Source organism: Sarcophilus harrisii, chromosome 1 (assembly GCF_902635505.1).
Source record: "Sarcophilus harrisii chromosome 1, mSarHar1.11, whole genome shotgun sequence".
Taxonomy (NCBI): Eukaryota; Metazoa; Chordata; class Mammalia; order Dasyuromorphia; family Dasyuridae; genus Sarcophilus; species Sarcophilus harrisii.
The window spans coordinates 580,071,294-580,088,770 of NC_045426.1; the positions used below are offsets into that span (position 1 = coordinate 580,071,294).

Consider the following 17,477-nt stretch of genomic DNA (forward strand, 5'->3'; position numbering starts at 1 on the left):
CACGTACTGGGGATGTAGCGCGGGACTAACGCTGCCTAAACCCCTCACCGGCTATGTGGTGACCCTGAGCAAGCCCCGTAAAAAGAAACGACTCCGTCTCATTTTCTCCATCCAGAAAATAAGAATGTTTTAGCGCCTTTGGTGTAATCCTGAGCAAGTCATTTTTTTTTTTAAACTCATCCCTCAGTTTCCCGATCTGCAAGATGGGGACAATAATGGCACCCATCTGGCAGGGTTGTCGTGAGGATCAAATTAGCTAATAGACGGAGTGCCCACAATATTCGATCGCTTTCGGGTGCTGCTTTAGAATTTGTTATTAAGGACTTATATTACCGATCTATAGTTTCAAAGGGGTGGAACCTTGGTGGATAGGAAAACGCATGGCTCGTGGCTGGTGTATGTAGAGAATTGGAGACCACTTTGGTGATCATTCCTCAAGCATTCATTATTCATCTTAGGAGCCAAGTGCCAGGAGGTGGGGAGCTACAGGCACAGTACAGAGAATGAAACCGTCCCGACTCTCAAAGAACTTACATTTTGTATGGTCTCAGCTCTTAGCTTCCCAGGGCTTCAGTCTCCTCACCTGTAAGGTGTCCTACCAAAATGTCCTAGTTCTCAGAGATCATTCCTGATCACAAAATAGAAAATTTCCATTATACCAAACTGAAAGTTTTTGTACAAACAAAACTAATGCAGACAAGATTAGAAGGGAAGCAATAAACTGGGAAAATTTTTACAGTCAGAGGTTCTGATAAAGGCCCCATTTCCAAAAATATATAGAGAATTAACTCTAATTTATAAAAAAATCAACCATTCTCCAATTGAAAAATTAAGGAATGAACAGACAATTCCAGATGAAGAAATTGAAACTATTTCGTCATATGAAAAGATTCCAAGTCTTATTAATCGAAAACAAATTAAACAACCTAAGATACTACACACCCCTGTGATTGGCTAAGATGACGGAAAAAAATAATGATGATTGTTGGGGGGATGGGAAAAGGGACATTGATGCATTGTTGGTGGAGGGAACAATCCAACCATTTTGGAGAGTAGTTTGAACTATGTCAAAAGTTTCAAGCTGTTATCTTTGATCCACAGTGTTACTACTGGGCTTTATATCCCAAAGCGATCATAAAGGGGAAAGGGACCTATTGCACGAATGTTTGGGCAGCCCTGTTTGTAGTTTAAACTGGGAACTGAAAGGATGTCCATCAGTTGGAGAATGGCTGAATAAATTGTGGTATATGAAAATTTGGAATATTACTGTTCTGGTAAAATGACCAACAGGATGATTTCAAAAGGCCGGAGACTTACAAAACTGATGCTAGGAAATGAGGACCAGGAGACTTATATACTTAAAACCATACTATATGATGATACTGATGGACCTGGCCATCCTCAGCAATGAGATCAACCAAATATTTCCAATGGAGCATAATGAACCGAAAGCTATCCAAGAAAGAACTCTGGAGAGACTAAAACATTACATTGAATTCCCAATCCCTATATTTACCCACCTGCATTTTGATTTCCTTCAAATTGTAAATATTTCAGGTCTGATTCTTTTGTACAGCAAAATCACGTTTGGTCATGTTACTTATTTTACTAATTTATATTTTAATATATTTAACATCTATGTCATCCTGCCATCTGGGGAGGGGTGGGGGTAAGAGGTGAAAAATTGAAAAGAGGTTTAATTGTTAATGCTGTAAAGTTACCAGTATACCTGTAAAAAAGGCTATTAAATAAATATATATATATATATATATATATATATATAAATATATATATATATATATATATATCCTAGTTCTCAATCTAGGATACAGGGGTGGGAGTCTTGGTGCAGTCCAACACAATGATCTTCAGGGATCCCCCATATTCTCTAGCCAGGGGATCTGTGAACCCTTAAGTGTGAATTCATGGATTGCTATCAAGTTTGGTGAAACTCTTTTCATGCATTTAATGGGTAATTGGAAATGTTTGCTTTTACTGTCATACTTTACAACATGGTAGTGGAGTAGAAAGAACACCTACTTGGAGTACAAACGGTTCTGCCCTTTGCCATCTTGAGCAAATCATTTAAATTCTCAAGGTTTAGGTTACATTATGTGTCAAATGAGGCAGTTTAAACTACTTAATCTCTAAGGTCCCTTCCAGCACTGAGTCCTGTGGCTCTAAGACAATAATCAAGCAACCATCAACTCTCTTTGTAGAGAATCATTAATTTAGTGTTGGGAGAGAATGTCAGTATTTGGCACTATAATAAGGAACCTCAAACACATGGTTCTTGCATTTAAGAGTCATTTGCCCTTTTCTCGTCCTTACAATGTGTTCTGTAATTTTGTGTCTACAATGTTTAATATCAAGCTCTCAATATATAGTTGTTATTGGTGTTACTAGGTAACAGTTACCTTGGGAAATGAAACTAAGTTTCCTGATTTGTATTACAATAAGGAGAATGCACCTGTGATTTCCTTGGTATAGAGACATTTCAGAAATGGAATAAAAGACATCAAATATTCTTGAGAATTTCTAGAGCTTAATAAAAGTTCTAGGCATTGAATAGAATGAAAGATTTCTAGAGTTAATAGCTCTAGGACTAAAAACTTTGTTTTTTAAATATAATAAATCTAAAACTATTTTCTTCTGGATTTAAAATACTTTCACATGACTATTCAGGATGACCATCTGCCATACCATAACTCTTTATATGAATGGTATAGGACTTCTCTTCACAATCATATTTCCCCCTTTAGGCCATTTAACTTTGAACTTCCAAAGGAATAGCAGTAGCAACTGGAGGATCAGGAGAGCCTTCCTCAAGAAGGTAAGACAAATTGAGCTTTGAAGGAAACTGAAGAGTCTAAGAAGTGAAGGGAAAGTGTATTCCAGGAATAGGGGATAGCCAGAACCAAGGCACAAAAATGGAAGATCTAGTCTTGGTAATGGGAAACCACAAAGAGGCTAGATTGATTAAAATATAGTCTGTAGAATACATGCTGAAGGAACGTGAAGTCCCCTAAGCCAAACTAAAATACAAAGATTATTATCATCAGTACCATTACCAGTAGCTAACTAGTAGATTAATTCTTTGATCCTGACACTTCATTTTTTGAAGTTGGAAATAAGTTAAAAGACAATCTCACTGAATGGAGAGGAGAGAAAGACAACATTTTTAACTCAAAATATTTTTACTTTTTAAAAATAAAAATGACCTTTTAAACTCATTATTTTTGAATGAAAGAATGGGACTTTATATTTTTTATTCATTTTTGAAACCCTGAATCAGTACTTGGACAGATCCATTTGCAAATGGATTTCCTTCTGGAGATGGACCTTGACATGAGTATACTCAGAATTCTTGGAAGCATTGAAATTGTGTTTGGGAATTTTAAAAGGGGCATCTCTCAATTAAAACAAAAACAGAGGGTTTTTGTTTTGTGTCTGCATGTTCATGCCTAATTTTTTTTTTTTTTTTTTTTTTTAATGCTTCAACTCTCTACTTTTCTTTGGTTGCGGAAAAGCTAGAGGAAGAGTAGTTCTACAATGGAGACTGTGGAAATATAGTGTCCAACCTGCAAGTAAAAAACAACATTCATGCATAAATGAAATCTAAAGCAAAGTATAAGACTGAGATAGGGTTCACTCAGTTTCATTTATGCATGTAAACAGTAAGAAGTTAATCTGCTTCCAATTGTTCCTTTTGGGGTTAAGGTTAAACTTGTATTTCAGTTATGCTGACAGTCAGCTGACTAGCATTCCCAGCTCAACCATAGCTTAAAATAGACACACACAAATATGAAGGAATCTTGTAATTTGGGGCCCACCTATAAAAATAGGTGGTTTATTTGCTACTGTCAGAAATTACTATCATTTGACTGTAAGGAGAAATAAGAAATATTTATACTGCTGTTCTGTTTCTTGAATAAAGTAGCTAGCATTTAAGATAATTTTGTTTGTTTTTCATTTTTTCCCCAACAGGTGTTAGTTAATCTTTGTTCTCTGTGCTATTTCCAAGCAGAGCTATTGGCAGATGGCAAGCTATGATCAAACATACTGAATAACAGAGAAAAGATGGTGTTTTCCTTTTAAGATTTGACTTTTAAAAGAAGTTTCCCTTTTTCTCTTTCTCTGCCTTCACACAGCAGTTTACATATAAGTATTTAATCTGGGAATCGTTTATCTGTTTAGCATATAATAGTTGAATTTCTTATCTTTTAAATCTCATGATGCATGTAAGTAAAACTCAAAAAGAATTTTAAGATGCCAAATCCAAATTACATATTTAAAAAGAGAATTTTAAGATGCCAAATCCAAATTACATATTAAAGTTGTAACCCTGGCTCTGACCCAAGTAGATTGGGGGAGGAGGGGAGATAGTGCTGTGTTGGTACTGAATATGGAAACAGATGCAGCTCTATTTGAGCAGGGAGAATACTAAATGCTGTGTGGCTACATAAGGGGTAGAATTGATACCGAACTCTTTCAGAGTGTGGGGGGAAGGGAGAAATGCATATAGTTCCAGACACTCTGAAAAAAACAAATGGAAAGGCTATTTAAAGATTTCAGACAGGTAGTGAAAGCTGGCTCCTCATATCTCTTGATTCTGAGTTTGCTGGGGCTAAAATTGGGCTTCTCTCCTGGTTAAACTAAGATCTTATTCTTTTATTTAAAAAGCTCAATTTCACATGTATTTTCTGATATAGTATAATCTGTAACATCTCCAATTTCTGTTTGCTTAGATAAATGGATTTATACACTGTTCCCTATTTGTGATAGTATATTGTATAACCAACCTTTGGTAGGAAGGAGCCAAGCAGCAGTATAAAAGACGAAGTATATACTTAGGGCTACCTTCCTCCTTAAAAGTAACCAAGGGAGCATTTTTATTTTGAATCCCTAAAAGCCATACCCTCAAACTAGAGAAATTTAAGGGAGGTATATAGACATAATTCAAGTCTGATTAGTCAGAAACTGGGGGGCGAAAAAAATGACCAGCCCAAAGGTCTTCCTGGGGCCTGTCTAGCCACCAACTAGTGTGCTAATGGTGGTGTATATATTACCCAGGGCTCTCTTCTATGAAGAAGCAAGTCATTCCTTAGATAATATCTATCCATACTGCCGTCAACTTGAATCTGTATATTTAGACAACTCATGTGTGGACATATTTATCTAATGTTGGCATACCCACATCTTATAGAGTAATAAAATGGAAAGTGGCAAAAAAAAATCATACTTCTCAGTAATCTTAGAAAACAAGATTAATATAGAGACATGAATTCAATTTTCAATAAGATTCAATTAGTATTTATACTGTATGAATGGGAGTAACTACTTGTGAATTCCTTGTTTTAGTCTTTCCTTAAGAGAAAATTATAAAGAGATTCTTTTAAGTTTTCTTTTTGAAACAAAGGAATCAAAGAAATTGGATCAAATTGCAGTTAAGGACATAGGATATTTTAGACCTTCTTGACAAGCTAAATGTTAATAAATCACTGAGATTCAGTTTCAATCACCCAAGAGTTCTGGAAGAGTTCAAAGGTAAAATTGTGGAACAGCTAACCAATTATATAATCAGTTATTATAAATGGCTACTGCCAAAGAAGTAGTGGATGAGCAGTTTAACTTCTACCTAGCTTGATAGCTTAGGAGAACTGAATGTCATGTTTTCAGTAAGAGCATTTATACTTTAAAAATAACCAGATGCTATAAATCAGGGCTTAATTTATTATTTTGTTGATTGCCTAGATTTAAGAAAGTGATGAAGAAATATGAATATGCAGATTAAATTTGTGTCAAACATGTTTTTGCCCCCTGGAGAACCCATTGTTAAACATTCACCAGCATACTCCTGCTTCTACTGAAAAAAGTCCCCTCAAAGATGTCTTTTGAGTGTCAGAGACAAGTCCCACAATTTAGTGACACTCACTTTCATACTAGACAAAGAGGATGTAGTAAAAATCTACAATAGTAAAATTTGACACACGTTCAAGGCATTATGCTAAACCTTATAGGTCTATAGTCAATTCCCAAAGAGCTTGCAATCTAACTGGAGAGATATACCATAGTCAGATATAAGCGTATACTAAAAAAATTCTCTCCCAAGAAGGTAAGTATTAACAACTGAGGGAATCGGGAAAGGCCCCGGTATAGAAGCTGACGCCTGGGTTAAACTTTGTGGGAAGCAAAAAAGGTTTGGGAGGCAGAAAAACAATAAATATAGGGAATAGACTGTTCAAAAGCATATAAGTGGTCAATGGAATAGAACTATGAGAGAGACAGCAAGTAAGCTAATGAGTCAGAAAAGTATGAATAGGGAATAAAGTGAAATTAATCTGGAAAGGAAGAATGGAGGTACTTTGAGATGGTCCTTAAGTACCAAATTCAGGAGTTTATGTTATCTTGAAGACAAATTACTGACCCTTGGTGTGTAGAAGAAGGACTTGATCAACCTGTGCTTTAAGACGGTTTGGCAGAAAGGATTGGAGAAGGGAAAGATTGGCATTAAGGAAACCAACTAAGCTATTAAAGTGGTCCAGACAATAAATTACTGGTACAAACTAAGGTGGAGTCCCTATGAACACAGAAAAAGAAGTGAAATATTGTAGAGATTAAGTCAACAAAACAACCATTGGAGGTTGTCACATATGTGATATAGAGGATGATTATTAGGTTGTAATCTTAAGTGACTGAAATAGTAATTCTTCAATAGCAAAAGAAAATCAGGAGGAAGGATGGGTTTAGTGAGAATGACGAGTTCCATCCTTCAGGATATGAGATTCCCATGGCACATCCAATTAGAAATTTCCATCAGATAACTAATAGTACAGAGCTAGTGTTCAGAAGAGAGTTGAGAGCTAAATATGCATATATGGAAGCCATCTGCCCAAAGATGAAATTTGTTACAGAAACAATATACAGAAAAAAGAAAAGCCAAGACAAAGTCCATTGGCTGCACAGGAGGATGAACATAGATGATCATCCAGTATAAAAAATTGGGAAAGATAGATCCAGAAGAAAGCAAAAAAAAGTATTTTTTTTTTTTTAGTGTAAGAAAGGGTTAGTCAATAGGTATAGAGAAGTTAAATTAATAATGTTATATTTTTATATACAGTTATATAATAAGGTATGTAAATACAATTATAATAGTTAACATTTATATAGCACTTTAAGGTTTATATATCTTAATTTGATCTTCACAATTACAGAGTAAAGTGGGTACTGTTATTATTGTCCCTCATTTTACTTTTGAGGAAACTGGATTGAGTGGTTAAGTGACTTCCCAAGGTCACACAGCTTTTAAATTTCTAAGGCAAGACTCAAAATCTGGTCTTCCCAATTTGATTCTATTACAGGACCACCTGATTACCTCTTTTAAATCAATGAATATTTATTAAATGCCTATTACCTTCAGGAAGGCAGCTAAGTGGTTCAGTAGATACAGTCCTGGGCCTGGAGTTAGGAAGACCTGAATTCAAATGTGATTTTAGACATTTACTAGCTATGTGATCCTGGACAGGTCAGTTTACCTTAATCCAATTGGAGAAGGATATGTCAGACCATCCCAGTATCTTTTCTGGGAAAATCCCATGGACATTATTGGCTTGATATGGTCCACCAGGCCACAAAGAGTTGGACATGACTGAACAAGGCTTTGTACTAGAATTTGGGGGCACATGGAAGTGAAATCTCCTAACCCCAAGGAGCTTACCATCTACAGAAACAATAGTAAATTAGATAACAAAATGCTAAATATATATAAAATAAAATATCAATAAAGAGACTTAGAATAAGGACTCAGAAATGTCCACAGAATTTAGCAGTTCAAGGGTGGGGACGGATGCCACATGGAATAGGGAAGAGGAGAAGGAAGGCCATGTGAAATCCCTTTCCCCCAATTAAGCCTGATATAGAAAGATGGCCCATAGAATTCTCTCCTTCCTCTCCCTCCCCCCCACTAAGTATGTTGTTCCAGTCTGGCTTTGGTAAATGATTTCAAGAAATAGGCCCACTTTTAAGTTAATTGACTGAATATTTGTTTTCTTTTGATACATAATGGATTCCTTGGTTAAGGAATATGGTCATACATGTGAACTATACTTTGGTAGGATTATTTCTAAAAGTTTAAAATTTTAAGAACTTCTTGGATTCTTTTATGTAGAATTAGGATATTCTGTATAAGTTTTACTTGATTGTATTGATTGTATCTTGAGTTTATGCCTATCATTTAAAAAGCTTCTGAAAATAAAATTTTTTTTCTTTGTCCTTTTGAAAATGTTTCTGTTATAAACAATATGCAGTTTGGGATATTTATTTATGTTTTTGGGTATTTTAAAAGCAAACTTATTTGTATGTATAATGTTCACTTATGAAACTGAATACTTAGATATGAAAGATGTGAACTTTACTAGGAAAAATTTCTTACTGTTTACCTGTTTAGGATTTATCTGAAACTTTGGTTAATGAGATTTATTATTGGAAATGAAATTTCTTGGGCTTATAGTTAATGCTGTTTGGGAGTTTTAAAGCTCCACCCTCTGACAGTTAATGAGACAATTAACTGGAGTAAAAATGAATTAATTTTATCCTGTATGTACTGAAAGCTGAGTTTTAACTGCTTATGTTATGTTATGTTATGTTATGTTATAGTTATGTCCCTGCATTTTTTCCTCCTGTGACTGATCAGAGACAATGGTCAATAAGAACTTTAATGCAATTCAATTATGTCATACCTTGCTATTTTTAGTCTGATTGTGTGTATAATCATTATATCCTAAATACCTAGGCAAATGAATATTTACCCTAGTCATCTATCTGTTACTGAATATTTATGTCTGTGGATATTCAGGTTTTTAAAGGATTCTAAATAATGAGAAGACAATTAGCACAGTGAGATCTAACTGGTATTTATTTGAGACTATAGCTGACAGCCATTTGCCTGTTCTATGAAGCAAACTCATCTCTTCATATAGGAAGCTGCTGGCTCTTCACATTTTGCAGCAGTCTTGTGAACCAAGTCTTTCTATCTCAAATTGTTCTAACCTTTATTTTTTTTTTAGATTTGTGTTTTTTTTGTTTTGTTTTGTTTTGTTTTAATTTTAGATTTTGGACAAATTACAGATAATGACTTGCTTCTGGGACCTAGATCAGTCTTGATTGTCAGCATGCCATACCACACCCATCCCCTACATGGACTGAGAGTCTCTGCCCGTGCCCTGCCTAAAACAGTTTTGAATGAGGCTTTGTTCCTTACCCCTGATGGATTGATATGGGGGAGTGGGAAAGTGGTTGATGAGTTATTGTTAAAATTTTAACTGTATTACTGTGTTTAAGATTTGGGATGGAATTATTACTGTATGTTTGAGGGATTTTTAGGAAAACCTACTGTACTAATCTGTTATGTATCAGAATTTTGATTCAACTCTTGGGATTTATATGTGGGATGGTTATTTGATAATTCCTTTCCATGAGAAAAAAAGGGAGGAAGAGATAGGAAATTTTGGGAAACTGGTGGATTTTTCTCAAAATACCTGAAAGAATGGGAACTTTGCCTTGGGCACTTCTTCTGTGCCCCCTATCTCACTAGATTGAATTGAAAGTCCTTAAATTTACTGGACTATGATTTGCTGGTTATGCTTTAACTTTGAAATACCTTATTCTGTTGGAATTGCCCTGAAAGACTCAGTTTGGGGGATAATTTTTTTTAGAAACAACCAGAAATCAGACACTTGTCTTGGGACTGGCAGTCTCTCTGATTTGTTTCTCAACTCCTGTAACCCCAGTTCCTTAATTAGTATTTCAGCATTCTCAAAGGACCTTGCAGTTTTATATCAGGCCTCTAAAAGTTTAGGGTTGCCTGCTCTGGTCTAACTGTGCATAATCTGCTCAGAAATCTATATCCTAGTAGCAGACCTGTCTGTTCCTCTGGATGAGGACAGGTAAAGCTACTCCAAACCTCACCCTTCTCCCCTGGAGAGGGTTGCCCCTCTGAATGGGCCTTGAGCCCTTGAACCCTGCTGCTCTATAAGCAGAGGCTAAGTTAAATGCACAAATGACTGCAGACCACCTAACTCACAGTGAATTGTCCATCTCAAACTGGATCCTCTGGCTGAGATGGTGCCCCAACTGCAGAGGACCTGACATGCTTGCAACAGGGAGCCTTTGTATAGCTGATAAACTCTGGAGTTATCAGGGAGAGACTTGTCCTTGCCATAAGTCCTTGCATTTTTCCAGTTTTATTTTGGTTTATTTGCTTCACATAGGGTTAGTCAAAATTATGGTGCTCATTCTTCCAGGTTCTAAGAGGAAGGTAATTCAGTACTTTGAATATTCAGAAGAGAGAGTGTGGAATGTTGTGCCACAGTTCTCTTTTATTGTCCTGACTCAGTTTCCCTAAATTGTCCTGTCTCAGTTTCCCTAAATTGTCCTGTCTCAGTTTCCCTGAATTGTTCTGCCTCAGTTCCTAATTTTTCTGGTCAATACTGCAACACCACCCCTTCCTCCTCATCATAATGGTCCAGATAAAGAGAAAGACCTTCTATCTTAGACATCATCAGAATGTTGGGTGCTTCTCCCCATTCTGTAATCCCAATTATCAGATGTCCCCCATCCCTCCCCCCACCCTGTCAGAACCAGATTGTTAGTCCTGTGTTCCCGCTCTCACTGCTCTGACTCCACCCCTGCCTCTGTCTACCCCTGTATCTGAGCCACGTATATATATGTCATTGAGAACTCACATTGTTTGCTGGATTCTTGGAGATGATAGTCTCATTCAGGCCTGGGACCAAACCATGAATCCATTTGGTCCCAGTAAGTCTCTCTCTTTCAAATAGAATGTTAAAAACTCTCTAATCTCTATCTTGCCTCAGTTTCTCTGACATTACACTTACTATATGCCAGGCACTATGCTAAGAGCTAGAGATATAAATTGAAGGGAAATGACAGTCTCTGCCCTCAAAGAGGGCAGGAAGGGGACAGGGAACCACATAAAAGGGAGAGGGAGACAGGGGTAGAGGAAAAGAGAGAAAGCCCTGCAGGAGCATGATTTAGAAATCTGAAGAGTCAGAACCTAGAGGAGAATGAAGAATAGCAAGGTCCCTCCCCAAAAAAAGAGGCCCCTAGAGAAACTTACCAGTGGAAGAGGGAAACTGGGATGGTGCAAGGATTATCCAAGGTGAAGAGGCCCCAGGCGCGAAGGGAAGTTGCAGTGTCAAAATTAAGATGAGGCATGGTGGCAAAATCCAAAAAGTCAGAAGCAAAACCAGGAGGGAAAAGACCAAAGCCACGAAGTCCCTTCAGCAAGCATCTTGCATTCTTTAGGGAAGGAAGCAACATAAACATATATAAGTAAACACATTTTCTTTACGCCTGGAGCTGTGTTTCCATTGTTGTGAAGAACTCACACTGAGGAATCTTCTACAAAAGCAGATCAACAGCTTTATAGGCTAAAATCTTAGTGAATTTTTTCAGGCATTGAAAGCTTAAGTGATTTGTCCACAGTCATATAATGAATATCAGAGAGAAGAATTTAACTCAGCTTTTCCCAATTCCAAAGACAGCTCTCTTACTATCCCACACTATTTAAAAACTAGATAATATAGCTGAGTCATGCAGATATCAGGAAAGAGCTCAAGTCAGAGGTTGGTACTTGAGCTAATCTGTGGATATCTAGTAATTCTAAAAATTGGAGGTGGAGACAGTACATGTTAGGTATGGGGGACAGATGGCAAAGTCACAGAAACAGGACATGAAATGCTGTGTGTAAGAAACATCAAGTAGCCAATGTAACTAGAGCCTAGAGTACATGAAAAGGACAGTAATATATCATAATAAAGGAAATACCAATGGTTCTCTCTGACCTCTAGGATAAAATGTAAATTCCCCAGTTTGACCTCGAAACTCATCACGATCTAACTCCAACTTGCTTTTTAAAGCTCTACACAGCCCAGCCCAAATGGTCTGCTTCCTGTTCTCCACACACAGCATTCCATCTTGCACCTCCCATCTCCATGCCTTGTTATGGATTTCCTCCTGTGCTCATTTCTGCCTTTTAAAATCTCTAGCTTCCAGATACTGAACTCATTGAAAAAGCACTTGAGCACAGTGCCTGGCACACAATATCTATTTGGTGCTTGTTGACTGATCAATTGTTGATAAATATGATTGATACCAATGAACATACCACAAGTTTCACATATTCAATTATGTTAAACTTTAGACTACAGAGTAACATGAGAAAAGGAGGAATAACCCATTTTTTTTTGCTGCCTTGACCTCATTATAAAATTTCTCTCTCATATCATTCTCCATCACCAATTTCTTTTTACACCAAGAAGATATAATGATTAGTATGTTTGAATTCAGTAATGTAATTTATTATAGATGGTAGAACATTTAATTTGGTTTTATGTCTTATCCAAACTATAATGACCCAATAGTAAAATTTTAAAAGCCAAACCAAACATTATTGAAAGCTCTAAAGAGCTTTTGTTTGTGTGGTTTAATAGCTATCAATATTTACTTTGCTACAAATTAAAATTGATAATTAAAAAATATTTCATTAATTCATTTAAAGACAACAGTAACAAACCCATTACATGTTAGCATGAAACTTATTTTATGAAAAATAACTATTTTCAAAATAAATAAATGAAAAAATAAATCATAAAATCTCTAGCTTCCTTCAAGGTCAACGTGCTATGTCTTTAATTTGTATATACTTTGGACTAATTTTTTTATGTGCAAATTGTTTTCTAATAAGATAAAATTTCTTTCCTTATGGGGACTGGATTTTTTGTTTGTTGTTGTTCCAAGTACTCAGCATAATGTACGTAGAAGATGCTGAATACATGCTTAAATTTAATTGAGCTGAAAGGTAGGCTAGAGCCAGATTGTGGAGAAGTTTAAATGATGAACAGAAGAGTCTGAATTTGTTCTTGAGAGATTATAGAGAGCCTGTGGAGTTTCTGAAATAGGGGACTGCCATGATCAGACCTGTGCTTTAACAATATTGTTTTGACAGCTGTGTGAAAGATGGGGATTGGAGGCAAGAGAATGGCAGTAAAGAGACCCATGAGGAGGCAATCCTGTAGTCTTGGGATGATGAAGGCTTGAACTACATTAATGACTTTGTGAGTTAAGAAAAGGAATTGGGTTCAAAAGACATTGTAGAGTAGAAAATTAGCAACTAATTTGATATGTGGAATGAGAGAGTGTAAAGCATCCTGGACTACTCCAAGGTTTCAAACAGGTAAATGGAAAGATGCAGGCATTCTGAAGCTATAACCCTTTGTCACTTTAAGAAAATGTGGAAAATGTCTAAAAGGTAAAACAAAAATGATGCCTGGAATATAGAGATTTCTTTGGGTGAACTCCATTTTGTAAAGAGAAAGTCTGAGTATGGATGTAATTATGGTTTATAAAATGACAATATATGGTTTTTGAAATCTCTTGTATTTAGAATTGTTCTATTAAGGCAATTTTCAGGAGAAGAAATTAAAACTATCAAAAGTCATATAAAAATGCTCTAAACAGCTAGTAAGTAGAGAAATACATATTTTAAAAGTTCTGAGTTATTACTACCCCTATGAGATTGGCTAGCATGACAGAAAAGAAAAATGAAAAATGCTAGACATGTGGGAAAATTGGTAATACTAATCCACTTTTGAAGAAGTTGTAAATTGATCCATTCATTCTGGAGAACAATCTAAAATTATATTCAAAGTGCTACATACAAAACTGTGCATACCCTTTGACCCAGTAATACCACTACTAGATCTGTCTTCCAAAGAGATCAAAGGAAAAGGAGCTATGTGTACAAAAATATTTAAGCAGCTCTTTTAGTGGTAGCGCTGAATTGGAAATTGAGGGGATACCCATTAGTGGGGAATGACTGAACAAGTTATGGTATATGATTATTCTATAAGAAATGACAAGAGACACAGCTTTAGAAGAACCTGGAATCATATGAACTGATGCAAAATGAAATGAATAGAACCAAAAGAATATTGTACATTATAAAAGTAATATTGTAATAATGATCAACTAAGATTTAGCTACTCTGATCAAAACAATGATCAATGCAATGACAATTCTAAAGGACTCATAATGAAAAATGCTTTTCTCCTATAGAGAAAGAACTGATGAACTTTGCATATACAAGCATCATTTTTTTTGTTTTCTTTATTTTTCTTGCTTTTTGACATCATGGTAATTTCTTATTAAATCCAATTTTTATTCTTAGTTCCCTTCTTCTTAACAAGCTTATTTCCTAAATTTACCTTTCTCCTTATAATCCTTATCAATGTTTACTAAATGCTAACAGTATCATCATTCCCATGAAAATCACCAGATTTGTGGTAGTGTCTAACCTGGTTGAGACCTGACAAATCTCAGGAAGCTCTGTTTCAGGACCTATTTATGTGTTCTGCAAAGAAGAAAGATTTTTCTATTATTTTTGTGGAATCAACAAACAGTTGCCTTATTAGTCAGAGGGAGTCATCCATCACCACTGTATGTCTCTTCCTTCTCAGGTCATTCCTGAATGACTTCTTATCTACAGGTAACTGAAGATATCATTTCTAGGTAAAGAAGGAGCTACTTCCCCCTGAGATGGTTCAACTTCTTCATAGGAGAACAACTTCATAAATGTTATGTAGTTCCAATGTTTGTTTGCTTGTTTTCTGGTTTGATCATTTTTCAGCCACATCTGACTCTCCATGACCCCTTTTGAGTTTTTCTTGGCAGGATATTGAAGTGGTTTGCCATTTCCTTCTCTGTTTCATTTTGCAGAGGAGGAAACTGAGGCAAACAGGGTGAAGTGACTTGCCCAGTGTCTTGACTCCAGGCCCAGCATTCAATCCACTGTGTGACCCAATTGACCACTTAGTTCTAAATATTCCCTCTTTTTCTGTATCCCATTCTTCTTCTCTCCAACCTCCTATTGTAGTTTAGAAGTTTCTTCTGTTTCTTCATATCTTTTTTCTTCCTTTCTTTTCTCTTTAAAGCACTTCTTCTTTTCAAAAAAAAAATCATTTTCCTTGTAGAGTAGAGATGTGTTCCTTCCTGGAGCATTTTCAGCTTTTAATCTAGGAGATGAGAGGAGATCATTCTTTGTACATGTGAAGGTGTTACTTGGTACTGACAAAAACACAAACATTGCATGCCCTCTGCAGGTCATACAGAATTCTCCTTGCCCTTCATACTAGCTCAAAGATTATTGAATTTATTCTGATTGAGGCTGGAAAGGAGAATTAGGAGCCATGGATGAAATTTGCAGGCAGATGGTTCAATGTGAAGACTGAGTTAACACCCTGTATACCTTAGAATCAGCCAGAGTCAGGATAAGCAAAAGTCGTTGGTCTTTATTCTTGGTCTTTAGGGGTAGAAGTGAAGGGAATGGACACAGGAATCTCCACACCTTCTTGTTCTTCCTTTCCCACCCAATGTCACTCTGGCTTGTCTTCCTCCACCCTCTAATCCCTCCTACAATTCCCTGTATATACCAACAGATCTAGCCAGCGCAGAATAGTGGGAAGGGCGATTTTCCAAGCATATGCTAATAGAATATTGTCTAATCAGTAATTAGCCTTAAGTGCTCGGTTGTCTGACCTCAGTGCATCAACTCAAGAGTTTCAGTCCTTTACAATTCAATGTAAAAAAATTAATAAATAAACATTAACAACAACACAGCTTCAGAGTTAGTGCATTCCAACAAGTACCTGAACAGAATACTCCACACCTGAGGTTTTCAAATGGAAACCAGATGACCATGTGTTAAAGATGTAGAAGGTATTTTGGTTCAAAAAGAGTTTGAACAATGAGTTCCGCCATCCTTCCAATCTTGAGATTCTGCAATTCCTTACTGAAATATAGATCACTGGATCATAGCATTAGAATTGGAAGTAACTTCAAAAATGATTTAGTCTGACTAATCTATGTATTTAATGCTATACCCAATCAAACTCCAAAAAAACTATTTTACTGACCTAGAAAAAAGTAACAAAATTCATCTGGAAGAACAAAGGTCAAGAATTTCAAGGAAACTAATGAAAAAAAAAATCAAATTAAGGTGACCTATCTGTATCTGATCTAAAACTATATTATAAAGCAGCAGTCATCAAAACCATTTGGTACTGGCTAAGAAAAAGAGTAGTTGATCAGTGGAATAGGTTAGGTACACAGGACAAAATAGTCAATAACTATAGCAATCTAGTATTTGACAAACCCAAAGACCCCAGTTTTTAGGATAAGAATTCACTATTTGACAAAAACTGCTGGGAAAATTGGAAATTAGTATGGTAGAAACTAGGCATTGACCTACACTTAACACCGTATATCAAGATAAGGTCAAAATGGGTTCATGATCTAGACATAAAGAAGAGATTATAAGTAAATTAGAAGAACAAAGGATAGTTTACCTCTCAGACTAGTGGAGGAGGAAGAAATTTGTAACCAAAGAAGAACTAGAGATCAGTATTGATCACAAAATAGATAATTTTGATTATATTAAGTTAAAAAGTTTTTATATAAACAAAACTAATACAGACAAGATTAGAGGGGAAGCAATAAACTGAGAAAACATTTTTACATTCAAAGGTTCTGATAAAGGCCTCATTTTCAAAATATATAGAAAGTTGACTCAAATTTATAAGAAATCAAGCCATTCTCCAATTGATAAATGGTTAAAAGATATGAACAATTTTCAGATGAAGAAATCGAAACTATTTCTAGTCATATGAAAAGGTGATCCAAATCACTATTGATCAGAGAAATGCAAATTAAGACAACTCTGGGACACCACTATTCACCTGTCAGATTGGCTAAGATGACAGGAAAAGATAATGATGAATGTTGGAGGGGATGTGGGAAAACTGGGACACTGATACATTGTTGGTAGAATTATGTATACATCCAGCCATTCTGGAGAGCAATTTGGAACTATGCTAAAAAGTTATCAAACTGTGCATACTCTTTGATCCAGCAGTGTTACTACTGGGATTACAGCCCAAAGAGATACTAAAGAAGGGAAAGAGACCCACATGTGCAAAAAATGTTTGTGGCAGCCCTTTTTGTAGTGGCTAGAAACTGGAAACTGAATGGATGCCCATCAGTTAGAGAATGTCTGAGTAAATTATGGTACATGAATGTTATTGTTCTATAAGAAACGGCCAGCAGAATGAATGCAGAGAGACTTGGAGAGACCTACATGAGCAGGACCAGGAAATCATTATACACTTCAACTACGATACTGTAAGATGATCAACTTGAATGGACGTGGCTCTCTTCAACAATGAGATGAACCAAAACAGTTCCAATTGTTCAGTGATGAAGAGAGTCATCTACATTCAGAGAGAGACTGTGGGAAATGCGTGTAGACCACCACATATCATTTTCACTCTTTCTGTTATTATTTGCTTGCATTTTTGTTTTCCTTCTCAGGTTTTTTCTTTCTTTTTAGATCCATTTTTTTT

General features: G+C 36.0%; 1 protein-coding gene across 4 annotated transcripts in view; it reads right to left on the reverse strand.

The window, feature by feature from the left end:
* STK3 (serine/threonine kinase 3) overlaps positions 1–17,477 on the reverse strand; it is a 498,339-nt gene that overhangs the window by 464,853 nt on the left and 16,009 nt on the right. For all 4 annotated transcript variants that reach the window (XM_031947034.1, XM_031947032.1, XM_031947033.1 and 1 more), the window contains one exon: positions 11,138–11,319. In XM_031947034.1, coding sequence (XP_031802894.1) covers positions 11,138–11,235 — 98 coding nt within the window. In that variant the 5' untranslated portion in view covers positions 11,236–11,319. The remainder of the gene's footprint in view (positions 1–11,137; positions 11,320–17,477) is intronic.